The 18079-nt window shown below is 40.5% G+C and overlaps 1 protein-coding gene across 2 annotated transcripts; it reads left to right on the forward strand.

The window, feature by feature from the left end:
- The first annotated feature begins 9092 nt into the window (after positions 1–9092).
- Positions 9093–16741, forward strand: MPHOSPH6 (M-phase phosphoprotein 6). 2 transcript variants are annotated; one of them, XM_064723503.1, is made up of 5 exons: positions 9093–9226; positions 12523–12635; positions 14192–14282; positions 15219–15316; positions 15775–16741. In XM_064723503.1, the coding sequence occupies exons 1-5, from the start codon at positions 9176–9178 to the stop codon at positions 15938–15940; spliced, it is 519 nt and encodes a 172-aa protein (XP_064579573.1). In that variant the 5' UTR covers positions 9093–9175; the 3' UTR covers positions 15941–16741. The 2 variants fall into 2 exon arrangements, with proteins under 2 accessions (XP_064579573.1, XP_064579574.1); XM_064723504.1 differs by lacking the exon at positions 9093–9226 and adding an exon at positions 9791–9994.
- Positions 16742–18079: the final 1338 nt, after the last annotated feature.

Below are 18079 nucleotides of genomic sequence, written 5' to 3' on the forward strand. Positions count from 1 at the left end.
TTTCTTCTGCTGGTGTCATTAAGGATGCCCTTCCTAGCTAATCTGCTGGGTTCCTGAATATCTACAGCTCTCCTTGCCTCAGGGAATACTGATATGATATTGCAGGTTTGGAAATTCTCTTTGGGCCCCCAATCATAACACTCTCTTTTTCCCATTAGCAGCTTTCAGCATAAAGCAGCAAAATTCAGCCAGTCCTTGGTAACCACCAACAGGCAGTGCAGGGGAACACCCAAAATATTGCAAATAAGATACATTTGCCACAGTGAGCTTTTTCCTTACATTTCAAGGGAGGGAAAGGAAGTGTTTTTAACTAGTTCAGTTAAATTATAAATTTTAAGCCTAGCACTACACTTCTTTAAAGTCAATCTATATAAGGAGAATTACCTCTGTGTGTGTTGGATCAAGCATGTCACTCCCACAAAATGATTGAATAAATGAGTTTTTTTAAAAAAAATAAAAACCTTATCAAGAAGAACAACTAAAAATGCATTTGTCCTTCCTTCAACTTCAGGCTTTTAGTATTACTGATTCAGATTCCATATGCAAAGGAATATATTGAGTGTGTGCGTGGGTATAAGAGGAAGTATGTATATCTTCCATGCCTGGCTGAAATCCAAATGTGCTCCTAAATCCCAAAGAAACTCTGCCCATCTGACACCCTGGCAGTGTAGGAGAGTGTAACTGTGGGGGACAGGGTGGGCTCCAAGGAGCAGCCAGTGCTGTGCAGGGATGCAGGGATAACTTTATGAGGATGCTTTACTCCAGTAGGAATGCTGTCCAGGAGTTTAAAAGCTCCATTTCTGTAGCAGCTCTGGAAATCCCAGAGCAGATGTTGGACATAATTCAGATCTTTGGGTATTTCAGTCTCAGCTTTCTGCTGTTGCACCAGGTTTGGTTTCCTATCTGTTCAGTCATGCTCCCTGGTGCTAAAAGGCATTGGAAATCGGATTTTTCTGTAAATTTGGGCTGAAATCATCAGGACTAAACTATGCAACCACAGTTCCTGCACCAACACAGAAAAAAAAAAAAAAGATACAGGAGCATCATCACAAAACTAGTCACTTGGCATTAAACAATCAATACACCACAAAACTTCACTGTTTGTCTATCATCTCTTTTCAATATTTTCCTTTTAAATGTCATGGAAAGTTAAGCAGTCCGTTTTTTCTGAGTGAGCCTTCAAAAATGCATTTTTCTTCCTTAATAGGAAATTTTTCATGATCACTCCTGTGCTTCCTTTGGCAGAACAAAAGTGATATTCACCCATATTAAAGCAGTGATATGCAATGGTCCATTGCAAGAGAATTCAGGAAGAAAAAATAAAAAATAAACTGTAAGAAGGGTAGCTAGACAATAGATACATTTCCCAAATGAGGAACCAGGGCAGGCCTAAGCCAGTAGCTTTTCCCATTATTTTACAGCATTACTTCACTGCTTTTATTCACCTTTTAGACCCTGCAGTTTCTTAACCAGTATTCCATAAAGTCAGAGGAAGTTCATCAGTTCAGCTCTTTTCTGCTGTATAAAACTTCCAGACAGTGATTTTTTTCCCTCTCTCATACTCAGGTAACTTCATAATGAAACACTAACTTGGAACTCATAAATCCAGTTACTTTCAAATAAGTTTCAGATGGGCATCAGGACTTTAAAGGGCATTTTAAAAAGAAATAGATTTTTTCTAGGTTTGTCCAGTAGCCTCCAGTCCTCATAAAACTACATTAAATATCAGCTTCACTTTTCACAATATTGCAGTGATGAAGAACTAGCTCAAAATTGATTTATTGATCTCTAAAAAGACAGATATATAAGGTTATTAAGTTAATATGTCAATATGTGAAAAATCTATTACTTGGGCTTGCTAACATTGCTGTGTTGGTTAACAGTGGATAGAAAAAGGAAAAGGCAGAGCCCTCCCCTCTGAAACAACTGCTCACAGGCCAGGATTCAGCACAATGCCTGTTCTGGAAGGTACCTCCTTCTAGCACGGAGCCAGTGAGAAGCATCAGTTTATTTGCTTCCAAAATTAAGTTTTGTATTTAGTCCACATTCCAAATTTTGTCCTCCATTTTTCCAACCTCAGTGTCTATAGTTGTACCAGGACCTGACATAGACTTACACTTACACATGTGCCTGAATTATTTGGCTAATTCGTTTTCGTATGAAGTTACATGCAAGGAGAAAAAAAGTGAATGTTCAGTGTTTGAAAATCAGCCATGAGCCAAAGTATGGATTTAAGGAGATAGTTAGTTAGTTAGTAATAGATACATACATACATATGATATAGATATAGATATAGATATAGATATAGATATAGATATAGATATAGATATAGATATAGATATAGATATAGATATAGATATAGATATAGATATAGATATAGATATAGATATAGATATAGATATAGATATAGATATAGATAGATGATATAGATATAGATATAGATATATAGATAGATTAGATATAGATAGATATGGATATAGACAGATATATTCAGAGAAAAGTGTTTCACTCCACAGACATAAACAAAATCCTTTTTCAGTCAGAGAAAGCAAGGTTCTTGTGGTCCTTCATTTTGAATCCATTAGAGTTTTCAGTGATTTATGCACATGCAAAGTTTCTCTACAGTGGGTTGGCTTTTGTCACATCACCTCAATATTTCTAATGAGTCGCTAATGAGAGGTCAATTACTTATGGAAATTAGAAAAACATTCATTGAGGAACTGGTCCGAGGCAAAGTGTGCCACCCCATAATGTTTTGATATAAATCATTACGGCATTAATGAACATTTTACTCTTTTTCATGTTACAGCTTATTTCCCCAACTTATAAAGTAGCCTTAATATGACTTTGAAAAAACATGAGTAACTGTACTAAAAATGTAATCATACTGTATTTATGATAACTGCAGAGAATCTTTTTTGCTTTTGCTATAAATGGTTTGCTTAGGCATCAACATCTTGCTGTGAAACCTTCAGCTGATCAGAGCACCAGGTTTGCTGTGCTGAATCAGAGCCCTGGTCTGACACCTGCCCTGGCTGCATTTCCAGGCACTACATGGTGGGAAAAGGACATTCTGTACAGCACCCAGCTGGCTGGATGGAATCCAAAGTGGTGCTTGCAAATTGTGCTCCTGACCCAGGTACCCAGCACTGCAGGAAAACATCCAGAGCCTGCAGCACCTCATCCTGACCCCACTGCTGCTGAGCCCTTCCTCCCTTTTTAGTTAAAAACCATCAAGAATTGGTGGCAGGTAAGAAGTTAAAACATTCCCTTCACAATTCACCTTCCTTCTGGGCATCTATTTTGTGCTTTCTAAAGGTCTCAAATGAATGGTATAGAAGCAGAAGAAAAGAGGCAGAAAGAATTCCAGGGACCAAGATGGATAGAGGGTTAGTTGCAGTACCATGCAATTAAATTTAGAGGCCAGGGATATAATTCACTGCTGAAATTCAGCTTTGCACCATTGTAAGTTATTATTTTAGAGCAGGAGCTGAAATGGCCAGAAAGGGGAAAGTGTACAAGCAGAAGTATAATTGGACTTCAGTATTTCATATTGATACCCTGAGATTTCCACTGCTAAGCACTGTTTCAGAGTCTGACCAGGGTAACACTGCAGTGTAAGATCTCCCATATTCAGGCCACTAGATTATCCCATTTCCCCGGCAGGCACTGTAAATCAAAAGCAAAAGATATCCTGTTATGTTCTAGAGGACGGTTTTGTTGGCCTTTCTTTTCAAACACAATCTGAACACACATGTTTTTTATGTGAGTCTCATTTACTTCAGCTTTACTGTCTTGAATACAGATTTAAATTGGGGGGAGTGAAGGAAAGTAAAAAAAGCAGACCTTGAAACCCAGGAGTTTTCCACAGAGAAGGAAGGTGGCAGCTGGTTAAATAAAAAAATGAATGCATCATCACGTGGATGTGATTTTCTCAGTTTATAAAGAATTACAAAGTCTTTGTCCCTTTGAATCAGGCTCAGTCTGGATTTAGGTGAAACCTCTGCAGGTTTTTGACTCAGAACCCATCATTTTGGTGCAAAGAAATCCATCGTGCCTATTAAGGGGCTGGTCCAAAGTACAGAGCTGCCACTTACTCTTAATATCACATTGGGTGGCACTCATTTTATGTTTCTAATTCCCCCTTCCTCCCTTCCTCCCTCCTCAGAAAGATAAACGTGTCAACAACAATGAGGTATCCGACTACTAATCGAAAGCAATATAGCTCTGCACAGATCAGCTCCGTGATGGAATAAAGAAGTGAGCATGGATCTAAGCACCTTCTCTTCATATCATGGCCTTCATGTTGTTTTCAGGAGCATTTTTGTCAGGCAGTGATGAAAGGCTGAGAACAAAGTGAACAAAATTTCCTTTTACTGCTTAAAAATTCTCAGCTGCTTTGCTATATCAAAACGCCGTCTCTTTAAACAAATCGCATGGTTAAAAATGCCAAGTTATAATTCAGCAACTAACTCTGAAAATGACAATTTAATCAATCAGAACCAACCCTCCTGAAAAGAGGGGTGGAAAAAAAGGAAAAAAAAATCTTAAAGCTTTCATGCAATGCGAGTGGTTGAAACTATAAAAATGTTCAATCACGGTAGAACAAGCCTGCAGCATCAATGTTTATTAAAGTCAGGGGAGCCATTTATTGACCTGGGAAACAGCAAAGCACCAGCAGCACTGCTGGATTGCATTTTTATGGTTAACAAACAGAGGGTGATATTTTCTTTTTCTCTTTTAATTGTGATTCCTTCAAATCCAAAAAGTTAAAAGCCTCCTGATTTTTAAAGGAAAAGCAAAGAGAAGGATGCTCCACACCGTTCTACCGTCATTCTCTTTGCTCTGGCTTCTAACATGGGCATATATCAAATAATTTCGAATATTTAGGCTTCTCCACATGCCAGCAGAATGACAGACCAGCATGAGTTCTCTCCACCACTTCAGCTGATGGCAGAATATAGAGAGCTGCCATTATGAGGCTGGCTCTTTCTGTAATCAAAAAGGAATTACTCTATTTATTCATACAAAGCTCACCCTGTCACTGGACCAGCCAAAAGCACTCAGAACAAACTGTCCTCTCCCAAACTGACATCAGGCATTTTCTCCAAAGACACATCTTAATTGTTCTGGAGATTTTGTAACTGTTTTGCCACGAGCACAATTTTAAAACACACCTTTCCATGCTGCACAAATTGTGAACTACTAAAGGCTATTAAAAGGAAAGAGTCAGCAACGTAAACTGTGCTCACATATCCGTGTTACCCAACTGGCTGTAATTCTTTCCACATCATTCCCATCCACAGGAAAACCCATGGTCAGCTGAAGAACGTGGGGCAGGGATTTAAAACACCCTCTGTGTGTGATTTGCTGCAGGAAACAGGACTCCTGTACAACTAACCAATATGATTAGGCAGAAGATGTTTATTGTTTATATTACACACTTATTTATACATTCTAGCTCTACTGCACATGCTGATCATACTCCTCTTCATTGGTGCCTGTTTCTTGTCCAGGTGTTCTGCTTGCACTTCTCAGAGTAGTGACTGGTTACAGTCCAGGTGCTTCACAGCCCTCTGTTATCTAGTCCTTGTGGTCTTGGTATTCTGTTTCTCAGCCTCTTCTTTCTTAATTTAACACAGTTTATGTCTTAGTAACCTTGATGCATTCCAGAGGGCGCTGAGAGAACTCTGATAAGAGTAGCTACAAGCAGTATGGCTGGTGCACAATGGAGCTTAAGTTCAGATACACTGCTACAAGCTGCCACCTAAACCAGTGTCAATGCCAGAAAAGCAAAAAAGCAAAAGAGGCTGGATCAGTGCAGTGTGAAGGAGAGCTGGAGCTACCCTGGCTCCTCCGTGGATGAGGTGAGGATGAGCAGCACGGGTTGTACATGAGCACATCAAAGGTGATGAATATTGTAACAAACCCCCGGCAGCTGCCAAAGCCCCGCATGCATTAGCGCCTCGGAGCGGGGTGGGAGCAGCAGGGATGAGAAACGAGTCCTCCCCATGAGAACAGCACCTTTGCCACGCGGAGAGTTTCACACTCTCTCCATGGGGAGCACAGGGGACAAAACTGCTTTCCTGATCGCACCCAGCCCCAGGGCACTTCACACCTTCCTTCAGGTTTGCAAACAGACCTCCGGCAGCTCCACTTCTCATGTTCTTTTCGTCATTCATAGAGAAAAACACTTAATGTGCTTATTTAAAACACAGTGGAGGAGTTTGACACAAATTAATGATTCGTCTGTCATAATTTAAGAATTTTGATATTTGCAAGGAGGGGAAAAGGGCTTCAGGTATTCCGAGGGCTCTAAAAAGCTGCCTTGGAATTCAAAGACAGTTCATAAGAAATCAAATCAACTGATAGGTTGCTGTAAGGTTTGAGATACCTGTTTTGCACTAAAATCACACTACTACAATAATATGAATAAATAAAAGATTATGGGAAAAGTAAGCCACGAGTTCCCTCAAATTAGATCCCATTGGCGTGAAATTACTTCACAGCTGCCACATGTGTTGCTCCAAGAGAGATTACTCCTTAAATAATGTTAATGACAACTTCGATTTGACTTCAGTAATTACTAGGGGGAGAAGGGACCACATTTCCTAGGAAGAAAAATCTTTTATCTGCTTGTTTAATGTACAATCTTTGATGAGATGGAACTCCTTTCCCCCAAGTTATTTCCTGAGTATTTTTGTTTTGAAAAAGAAATTGATTTCTAGGTTGAAAATGGAGCTGCTGTGAAGCACTCAGCTGTGGGAGAGAGTCTAATTGTCATTTACAATGACCCTCAATTCTTCTCTAAACATAGAGAGCTTCTTTTTCTCTCCTAACTCTCCTCTCCCTCACTCCACAAGCAGGCGTATTTACAGGGCTGGATTCTTCTCTGAGTTACCTCCACCACCACCAGTAAATCATAAAAATTTCTCCTGCAATCAATGGAGTGTCTTCACATTTACCAGACAGTATAATCTGGTCCACAAGGCAGCTGATTGTTATCTATAACCTCCCTATCCAATTCAAGTGATGGGAGATGCAACCCAAAAATTTCCTTTGGGCTTTTTTACTGCCAAAATAGATCAAATTTTTTGGCAGCCTTTTTACAATCCCCACATTTCTAAATAAACATCACAGAACCTATACTGCTTTTACTGCAAAATGCTTCTCCCTGCCTGTATCAAGGCAGGATTTTAGCTGATGTGCCAACAGACAGTGAGAGAAACTCTGTGCAAGCCTGGGGTGCAGCACCAAGTCATGGGGTGCAGATTATTCCTGGAGCAGGGAGCGCCAGGAATAATCTTCATGGTTAGATAAAGTGAAAATTCCTTGCATTCTCCTCATCTCATACATCACTGCATGGTGATGTAAATTATTAGATTGTAGCTCCCAGAGAATTTGGGGGCAGGATGCTGCTTCTCAACAGAAGCAGAGAGGAGCTGTTGTGTGCAGTGCCCAAATCCCAAACAGGCTGTGAGCAGAGTCTGCTGAGGAATTGTTGGGCTGGACTGTTCTGCAGGATGGAGGGACAGAACCAGCTCTTGGAAAGGCCACCAAGCAAAGGCACGCACTACCACAGCTCAGTGGCTGCAGGAGTGCTGAGGAGAGCACAGTATTTAGAAGGAATCATTCAAAGTACATTCCTGCACTGTAAATGAACCGAAACTGCTCAGAAAAGCCCTGACGTTGAAGGTCATGCAATTGAACACAGGGCTCTGATTTGCAATGATCAACAAAAAGTAAATGCATTATTAAAATGCGTGGCAAATAGAACAAAACACCAAAAATGGACAGATTCTGGCTGTACTCTGCCATTACATTAATTAACAGCTTTCCCCTATTGGTTTGCTTGCTAAGATTCAAACATATTCAATCTTTGATGAACATTTGTATTCAGAAAATGGCAAATTTCTTCCCAGCCTTCTTTTGTTGCAAAGGGACGATAGCTGTTAATGAGAAAGGGAACAGAGAAGGAGCAAAACAACTTAGCTGGCACACTCACAATGTGACTTTCTCACTGGGGCCTTGAACTTCAGAGCAGCTTCAACTCATTTACAGAGCCTGGGAATGAAGGTGCCTTCCCTGCATGAAAATTAAATATTTTCATGCAGTGTTATGACTTTGCCTTGAAGCATTTGTGGCTCCATGTTTCATTGGCATTTGTGGTCATTTTAGTCCACTGAGCTTAAATGTGTAATAAGGATGCCTGGATGTGGATAATTCTCCCTCCTTTCCCACTGCAATCAGGTTTTGTCCTTCATTATACCTTTCTGTGGAGTCTATTAGAACATAAATCTTTAGAGTTCTTCAAGCTTTGACCTACATCTTGCATATATGAGAACTTTTCTCCCTAAATTGTCTTTTGGAGCACACCAGTTCATTAAAGTTTTGAACACTGAGCCCTCACTCTTATTGCTTTATCACCCAGTTTATGTGCCAAATGTCAAAACAGGCATCAGAAATCTGATTTATGAGGATATATAGAGAAATTGTGGTACATGCTTCTGACTGGGAGTCAGCTGGCAATTCCCTATCAGGATTTCCTCCTCAGCTCCCAGTGCCCAGTGGGGCAGTCCAACACCAGCACTGCCAATACTGAATTCATAAATCACAATTCAGGGCTAACAAAGCTTTGAGACTCTTTGACTCTGTGTGCTTTCCGGTTTTAATCACATCTGACCAGTTTGAAATTTTTTTTTAAATAAAAGTCAGTGCTGATTGTAAAAAAATAAGTGCTTATGAAGTCAAGCAATCTCCAAATGTCAGTGTGGGAAGTATTTTATTCTCTTTTAGAAACACCAGAAAATAATGGATGAAGCTGTAAGCCGCCAGTACTACACAACACACAAGCATGGGTAAGGCATGTCAGGTTCACATACTGATTTGCCATTTCGTACCGAGCGGATTTATGTCCTGCTCACACCCCCGATCTCCCTCACCCCGCACAGCCGTAGAGTTTATTTTTATAGCTGGTTTTGCACCACCACAGCGCACACCCCGGCCCCGGCAGCTCCCGGGGCTGCGGGCAGGGTGCTGTGGGCAGGGTGCCGTGCCCGCGGCCGCCCCCGGCCGGAGGGTGGAGCCGCGCCGCCGCCTCGCCCCGCTCCTCCCGCGGCGTGCGCGGCCTCGGCGCTACGCGAGCGCGGGGATCCGCCGCGGCCTGCGGGCCGCCATGGCCGGGGAGGTGAAAACCAAGCTGTCCAAGAACCTGCTGCGCATGAAGGTGACGGGGGAAGGAGGGGAGGGCGAGCTGGAGGCCTGCAGGGGGGCTGGAAGCGGGGACAGCAGGGCCGGGCACCGATGGTGAGCGGGGCCCGGCGCTGTGAGACGCGGCCGGGCTGCGCGTCCCCGGCCACACGCGGCCGTTCCGGAGCCTGGTGTGGGGCATTGCCGTGCCCATTGCCGGCCAGCCACGCTCTGGATAAACAGATGTGTTTATCGATGGGCTGCTCCCCCGGCAGTAAATCACTGATGGCGGCACCGAGCTGCTCGAACGCGGGGGTTACAAACTGCAGGGTTCGGTGCAGCCTCATGGTTCCAGCTAAAGCCTGGCCCCATCTCCAGCGCACCTTTTGGGAGTGCTTTGGTTCCAGCTCGCTCCTCTGCTGCTGGGTTGTTTGTTGTGAATGTAAATAAAAATATTTCAACGGGACATTGAAATTAAAATATCAATGCTATTTGCTTTGCTTGGGGGTGGGGCTTTTGGTGTTGAGAAAAGAAAGTTTTGGTGTGTTCATTTTTACCCTGTTTGCATTGCTGGCTAAGGAAATCCTAGCCTGAATGGGGATTAACATCTAATATTAACCAGCTTTCCCAACTCATAAAAGCCGGGGATCTTAGGAACATCCCGATGTACTTATTACCCTTGGAATTGTGAATCTCATGTCACCAGTGTGAAATTAGTCTCTGCTCACTGGCTAATGGATTCTGCTTCACACCGTGTACGTTCTCTGATTGATGGTCCTTTATTGCTGGAAAACAACCAGGAAAAGTTGAGTACTTTTTTTTATGTTAATATTCAATTTTTTAACTGAACATGATGGGGCCTTTGTGGCTTCTTGCTTGTGGTGCTTTATTTAGCCATTTTTTTCCCCACGTATATGGGCTTATATTTCACATTCTGGCTGAAAAGAGTTAGCTGACTTCAGTTCAATTTTTCACATAAAGTGCACTCTGCTACAGTTGGATGATGGAATATTTACCCTAATTAACAGATGCTTCTAAATCTAAAACTTGTGCACATAAGGAACAAAATACATCTTGCCTCTCTCTCTAAAGGGAGTAGGTGTTGAACTGAGTCAGCCAGCAATGTGTGATACAGACTCCCATAACCTGGATGGCAGCAGCATTATTTTTTCTTATTTTTATATAATACACTTTTAAAATGAAATTTTTCTTTCTCTCGTTTGCCAGTATACTAACCCCCTGGAGATTTCAAAAGCAGGTTTTTGGATTGTTTTCCTCTGGAAGGCCATGGAGAACCAGGCATGTGAATATGCTGCCATGACATTTGCAGGTTCACAGTCCAGGCAGTAATAACCAGCTTTGAAGAGATCAGTAGGTTTAGAAAAGGTCATACGCAGATCTTGTGTTTTAATGAAGCCTTTAGCAGCTGCCTCTGCAGGTAGTGATCCAATGTATTGGCAGCATTCAGCAGGTGGGTGCAGTGGCACCCAGAGGTGGTGAGTGGTGTTGGAAGGACCTTTGCAGTAAATTCTGGGCCACATGGAGACACACTTTTAGATTTTGCACCATTTGATCCAGATCTCATAGCTTGGGGAAGCTCACCCAAACAGCTCCTCCTGACTTGCACATTCTGTGCCTACCACAACTGATATATTTTTAATTCATCAGTGTGTGTTTACATTCGAGAGAAACCTGATCACATAATTTCTATCTAGGTTTTTCCTGTAGTAATCTTCAGGAACATAATCTTTAAAATGGAGTGTGAAATGATTATTTAATTGGGTTCTTGTAGCAGAATTTCTTGTGTTGAGATTTTCAACTGGCTAACCAATTTCCTTGAGCAATATGTTTTTCCACATGACAGATTCACTTATTTTCCTCAAGAAGATACTGTAATTTTAATTGGAAAGCTTTGACATATTCTGAATCGACTCAGAAAACAGAAGTCAATTTTTCTTTCATTAAAGATCTTGTACAGTGGATGCAAATAGAAACAGAAAATGAAGCACTAGCTCTGTTGGCTTCTGAGTTTGGTTTGGTTGGGCATTTTGTAAAGACTGGAGATGTGTGGGTTGTTTGTAATACATACATTGCACACCTGTATATTTTTACAGGACTGTGTGTGAACTGTACTGTTAGATTTGCCTCTGTCTGGGAGTTAGCTTGGTATAAATGTAGACTTCTGACAGGTACAGTTATCCAAACACTTTCTGTAGATCCTCAGGAAGGTCCCAACTTTTAGGGAGGTGTGACTATATGGGTTATCACTATAAAATTTTGAAGAGTTCTGCTTTTTCCTACCATGTTTCATTGACATTGTTTAGACTTCATTGTCACTCAGTTCAGGCACCTGACTTAAGACAAATGGAAATTAAAATGCTGTTTCACAGGCCTCAGGTCTGTAGTTCTGTGCTCTCAGCAGTTTTTTATAGGCTCTGACAGATGTCTTTTTCTGCTCCCAGCTGTTGAGAGGTTGCTGTTCCTACCTGCCTGTTCCCATCCTCTGACAGAGGTTATCACCAAGGAAGCCAGTGACAGGAGTGTCCTTGTGTTAGGAAAAAATAGAAACTTGCCCTAAACTTGATTATTAGGCTCAGCTATTTTGGCAAACTGTTCCTGCAGAGGGTTAGCAGGTCCTTGAATACAGTGCTGGACCAGAACTTTACAAATCCACCCAGTGGGTCAGTGAGAACTGAGGAGCTGGGAACATCTTCCTTTAGCACAGCTGGATACAGAGGAGTTTTCCTCATAGTCTGCTTTCAAACTCTGACATTTTTCCACTTCCAAAGGCAGGTTTGTACCTTCAGAGCTAAACACAATCCAGTTCATTAAATCTGAGAAAAGAAGAGGATGGTTGAAAGTACAGATGTTTCAAAAAAAGGCCAGCCTGGTATGAACCACTTCCAGCTCTGAGCTCCAGTGCTGTTTGTATGGGTGGAGTTGGTTCCTGATGTGCAGCAATAACTTCAACACCATTATCTTCTTTCTGGCCTTTACTGAAACATTAGAAAAACTTTAGTAAAATTAGGGAATTGTGACGACTCCAATCCATCAAAACTAGCTAGGACAGCTCTGTTTCTTTGTATGTAAGTCCAGGTGTGACTGACTGTTAACTTTCAGTGGATAGCTGTGATCAGCAGCTGTTTTAATTTTCCATTGCCTGTTTGCACAAACTTTGACCAAACTCAGAGAAAAAAAATCACAAGAAACATTTACTTTGTATCAACTGCTAAACATTATGTAATGGATAATTGCTATCATGTAATTACTGCATGTTCAGAAGATACTCATGATGCAGAAAACTGAACTGTATGTTTGTGTCTTTCTTTGTAGTTCATGCAAAGGGGTTTGGATTCACAAACTAAAAAACAACTAGAGGAAGAAGAAAAGAAGATAATTAGTGAAGAACACTGGTATCTTGATGTACCAGATCTAAAGGAAAAAGAGTAAGCTTGTAATCTTTTGTACTTCTTATCGTCATTGGATTGTTTTGAAATGGAAATAGCAGATTCATATTTTTTCCTGTAAGATAAGTATTATAAATAACCAGTTAACAGAAGCAAAAATAGTGACAGACTGGCATTACAACTTTTTTATTACTTATTTTTAGGGCTGTTCTTGAGGTTCCCTAGTGTAGTTTGACCTACTTTCAATTCTTGTGTATGTTGTTTTCTTTCACTCACACATTCTTCTAGATGCTTGCAATTAGTTTCTTTCAGTCAGGGTGCAATTCATTCATTGTTGCTTTTCCCCTTCATTAGAAACAAAGTTTGGAACCTTGTGTTAATAAATTCAGCTCCAGACACATGGTTAAGTTGATTCAGGACAGTTCTGTCCTCTTGTGCCCAGCTCACTTCAAATCCTGGTTTTGAAATAGGAGGGCTAATGGCAAAAATAAAGGAAGGCTTAGCTAATAAGGAAATGTGTCCTGCTCTTTAGAAAGGTGCCTTAAATAACAGGAGAACTACTTTTGAAATTGCTTGGGTTTCATCCTTTCTAAAGTGAAAAAAAAATTCCACTGAGGGAGAACATACATAGTTTTGAAAAAGCTGGGACCCAAGGAATTGACTGTAGCTGAATAAGGCCATTGATAACTCTTTTCCATTACTCTTGGTGGATATGACAAAAAGGTATTTGAGCTTCAGCTGCAGCAAGGAGTGTTCAAGCTGGACATTGGGAGAACTTTTGTAACAATAAGGCTATTGAAGCTCTGGAGTGAATTGCCTGAGGAGACACTGGATTCTTCATCATGAGAAGAGTTTTGAGGACAGGTTAGCTGGACCTCTGCTGTTCATGGCACATGTGTGACTCATATTGCCTCAAGGCAGGACAATGAGCTCAATCTCTTCAGCCTGAGTTCTGTGATCATGAGGGTTTGATTTACATGGGAGATGAAGAGGATGAGGGAGCAGGTACATGTGTGTGAGGAAAAGGATGGAACAATCCACCAAAGTACTTTTATCTGGCACGTGTATTATGAATGCCTCAGGGTCATGTTTCTTTTTTCACTCCACGCTCATTAAAAGAGGAAAAAAAGGAGGAAGAAGGGGGAAATCTATCTGCTGAACAGAGAGTGACACAGTGTTTTATACCCTGACAGACTCAACTAATGCCAGGTCCAACAGCACAATGAAAAATTAATTAGGAGCTTTTGCTGGTATAGTAGTGCCACCTGGGGAGTGATATTTATGTGGTATTTTTATTCTGGTAAAAGTATTAATGTAGGCAGAACCATACCAGCAAAGAGTGCTTTTTGTCAGAAGAGTTAATTTTGCTCGTGGAACTGGCACAGCTTTGCTGGCAAAGAAGATTCCTTTGCACTCCAAGCTCTTTGTACTGAAAGATTTATCAGGGCAATTGAGCAGAAAGCAGTTGATGGTTTAAAATACACTGTGGTTTTGTTTATTTGTGTGGGGGGAAGACAGCACATCCTTTTTGCATTTGTTTAATTTGATTATTTTAAAGTGCATGGTTTGACAGAATGCTGGGTTTGGGGTTTCAGGAGCTGTATAATAGAAGAGAGAAGCTTTCTGCGATGTGAGGATCTCGTTTATGGCAGAATGTCCTTCAAAGGATTCAATCCTGAAATTGAGGTACCATTTCAGTGTCCTGCTTTGAGGTTGTCTCACATTAGGATTGAAGCCCTTGGGGATGGGGATTTGAGTGTTCACACTGCAGCCTTATTGGCCTTTGCAGCACCTTCCATGAACCCTCCCATGTCCCAAAACTCCATCATTCAACCCTAAATGTTGATCAGTGCAGCATCTGGTAAATGGAATCTTTTTAGCTCCCTGTGTTGTTGGTCAGTAATTGCAGACTCCTGCAGGCTTTCCCTCCCTGAAGTGAGGAAGCCATCCCACATGCTGCTCACCAAAACAAAAGCTCACTTTTCCTCCTGACATAGAATGCAGAGTCCAATCTACAAACATTCAACTCTATTTATTCAATACTTACTTGTATCAATAAGGGCTTAGAGTTCCAAAGTAAAAATGCTGGGCAAGAGTCTTTAATTTCTTTCTGGCATGATTCATGCTGATAGAAGTACACAGGGACAGGAATAAAAAAGTTAGCACTGAACCTGAAGCAGGAGGATGAAGGTGTAAAGAGAGATTTGCAGAAGGCCGTGTAAGGTAATTTACTAGAGAATTCTTTTAGTTACTTTGAACTTGCTGTCCCTGTGACAGAGCATATGATTGCTTCATGGCTTTTACTGTAAATGCTTGAAGATATTCTTTCTTTTTAACAAAACCATTTCAAGGTCTGTGTGCTAACATCACAATGAAAAATTAATTATGATCTGGTCTCCTGGAGTGCCCTTTAGGATGTTTGAGTAGTACAATACACTGAAACACTGTCTCTGTTGCCTTTTCTTCATGAGTTTTCATAATGATGGGCTCTAGCCTAACCAGGAACAGAAAATAATTACTAAATTTGGTTCTTACCTCTTATGCTCTTCTACCAGTGAATTTCAGCACTGTTGCCATTGTGTCATGGTTACATGCTTAAGCTGTTTCTCACTTCATTTTCAGAAGTTAATGATCCAAATGAACTCCAAGTGCAAGGAGGAAAAAATTGAAGAGGATGATAAAATGGAGGCTGATGTGTCAGATGAAGAAATGGCCAGAAGGTAAGTTACATTTTATGACATAATCAGTACTAGCTAGGAATATGATGTGTTAGTGTATTATGTGTGGGGAAATAAAACCCAAAAATGAAACAAACAAAATTTTAAAAAAGCCCACAATAGATATGGAACTGTACCAGATTGATTTTCCAGGAATGTTGGTGTATTTTCACTTGAATATCCAATGCATTTGGGGGTAAATTCTGCATCACTTGTGGGGTTTTTTGCCCTTTGATATCGAGGTATTCCATGCTAATTCCCTCCTTGTTACCAGCTACTAACAAATTGAAACTATGAGTGAATAATAATGTAATAAGTCATGCAGTACTTGTGTTTCTCCAAGCCTTTTAATGACCAGGTTTTTTGCACCCCTTGAATTGTTGATTATGTTTAGGAGACGCACCACAATTTTTCCCCTGATTTTAGTTGAAGGTGTATTTTTTTTTTTTTATTCTCTACAGATATGAAACATTAGTGGGAACAATAGGGAAGAAATTTTTGAGAAAAAGGGACCAACGTGTACTCAAGGATGATGATGAAGATGAAGATGATGAAGTTGAAGAGGGGAATAGTAATGCAAGACCTAGTAAAAGAGCTAAGAAAATGTTCTTAAAACCTCAGGATTAATGTCAACTGCACAAGTGGAGCTTGTTACCTAATGCCTACCAAACAGAGTACCAAGAACTGGAGATTGTTTGGAGTTTTTGCTATTTAATGTAAAGTGTGGATTTGTAAATCTGTTCTATTCTCATTGAAATTTCTACCATCCACAGGACAGACACTTTCCAAAGTGGGTGTTTATATAATGGATGTTGTACATCCTTTCCTCTCTCAGCAGCTTTTCATGAGTGGGGCGCTCATCCCATCAGTCTCTTTAAATGTTCTGCATAGTTAAATTGAGTGTTGCATGCAATCAAAAGCAATGTTATTTACAGTTTAGGATAACATCTGAAAGAAGTATTTGGAGTAAAGATGAGCTGTGTCCAATTCAGTAAGGCAGTTCAGCTTTCACTGCTTGCTTTATTATGAAAATGAAACCTGCGCTCTCTTCAAATTGAAAAAAGTCAGCAGAAACATGCTTGGTTTGTGATCTTTTTTACTGTGCTGAAAATAAGATGAGAGAAGAACAGAGAGATAAAATCCACTGTATTGAATTTTATTTTTTATAAAGTTTATTTAAAAATAGAGGATTTTGTAGTGAAACTTTTTTTATATACAGCAAGCCAAATATTGGGCAACGTTTACAGTTTGACATCTTAGCAGATTGTGAATCTTAGTTTCTGCCTTCCAAAAGAAATTTGCTAATTTTGCCTCTTTTTCAGCAAAAAAATCCAATCTTATAATTATGTAAGTCTTGTAATAAAAGCATAATAACAGTTTCAGAAACACACTTGAAAGCAGAATAAAAACTGTGGGGTTTTGTGTTAATGATTGTGGATTAGTTTATTTAGTGTAAAAAATTATGCTTAATACAGTCTGATACAAGGAGAGATCCTGTTTTTGTGCTGGCCACAGATGTCCCCCAACATTTAGCTGAGTGCACTGATTTATTTAGCATGTGATGAAGCCATCTGAAGTAATATTAGGATAGAAACACAGTTCTCTTTGGTCAGTTGGTGCTCTGGGTTTTTTGAAAAACATCAGTGTGTTCTTGTCTAAAATCACAGCAATTCTTTGTGCACAGCCTTTCAACGAGAAATATTGCTGTTGCTACATTTCCTCAGGATGCCCAAGCTACTCATCCTTAATGCTGGCTTTCTGCAGAAAGGAATTTGTTAATTGAAGTGAGGAGTGGCCATTTTGCCATGGGCACAAGGCTTTTTTTTTGGTCTTTTTTTAACAGCTCAGTGAAACAAGATGTGAAACTCAATTATTTAAAGAAGGACACTGTGTCTGCTGTATTTTGCTTGTGATACATGAACTATGATCCATATATCAGGAGCACCTAATTAGATATTCAAGATGGATCACACATGGAAAGAGAAATATACTTTTAACCTAGTAAGGGGACTTTGTGCAGGTGGAAAGGCTGTGATTCATGATCTGAGATAGTTTTTCAGAGCTAATTAAATGCTACTGGTTCAATTACTTAAAACTTGATCATATATTACTGCTAGCTGAAAAGGAGTTAATGATGGCAAGACATTTTTCTTCCCATGGAAGATGTGACCTGAGCTATGAAATGATTTATTGTTGGTCATCACAAGAAAAACTTGGAATACATCCCATTATTCTTCTTGCTTATTAGTAGGAAAATGATTCCTCTGAATGGATTTCTTGAATGGAGAGTGAATTTCTGCATAGCTGTGCTGAATAATTGAGGGGTGAGGTGTGTTCTGGTGAGCCACCAGCAGCCAGGAGATGTCACTGCAATTGCATGTCCTGAGGGGCTGTGGGTTGGGCAAGTGTCCAGTGGTGCCATGGAAAGAAGCTTTTGGGTTATTTTGGTAACAGCAGTGGCTGAGATGGATTCTATGTGGAGTCTTCCTTTTTCAGGCTTCTGCAGAGAGCTCTCCTGCATTGCAGGATCTGTTCAGTCCAGTGGGGAGTAATTCTGATTAAGGGCATTCTGCCTCCTTAATTTCACATCATTCCCTGAGGGATAGCTGGACATGAGAGTGGCACAGTGCATGGATAAGCACATGAGAAGCTAAACAGCTTCCTAGAAAATCCACGATTTTGGAATTGGGACAGAGGAAGGTTGGTTCTGTTTCAACAGAACTGTGTTGAACAAACTGTGAAGAAAAGGTAGATTTTAGTTTATTG

This window comes from Zonotrichia leucophrys, chromosome 11 (assembly GCF_028769735.1).
Source record: "Zonotrichia leucophrys gambelii isolate GWCS_2022_RI chromosome 11, RI_Zleu_2.0, whole genome shotgun sequence".
NCBI classification, from domain to species: Eukaryota; Metazoa; Chordata; class Aves; order Passeriformes; family Passerellidae; genus Zonotrichia; species Zonotrichia leucophrys.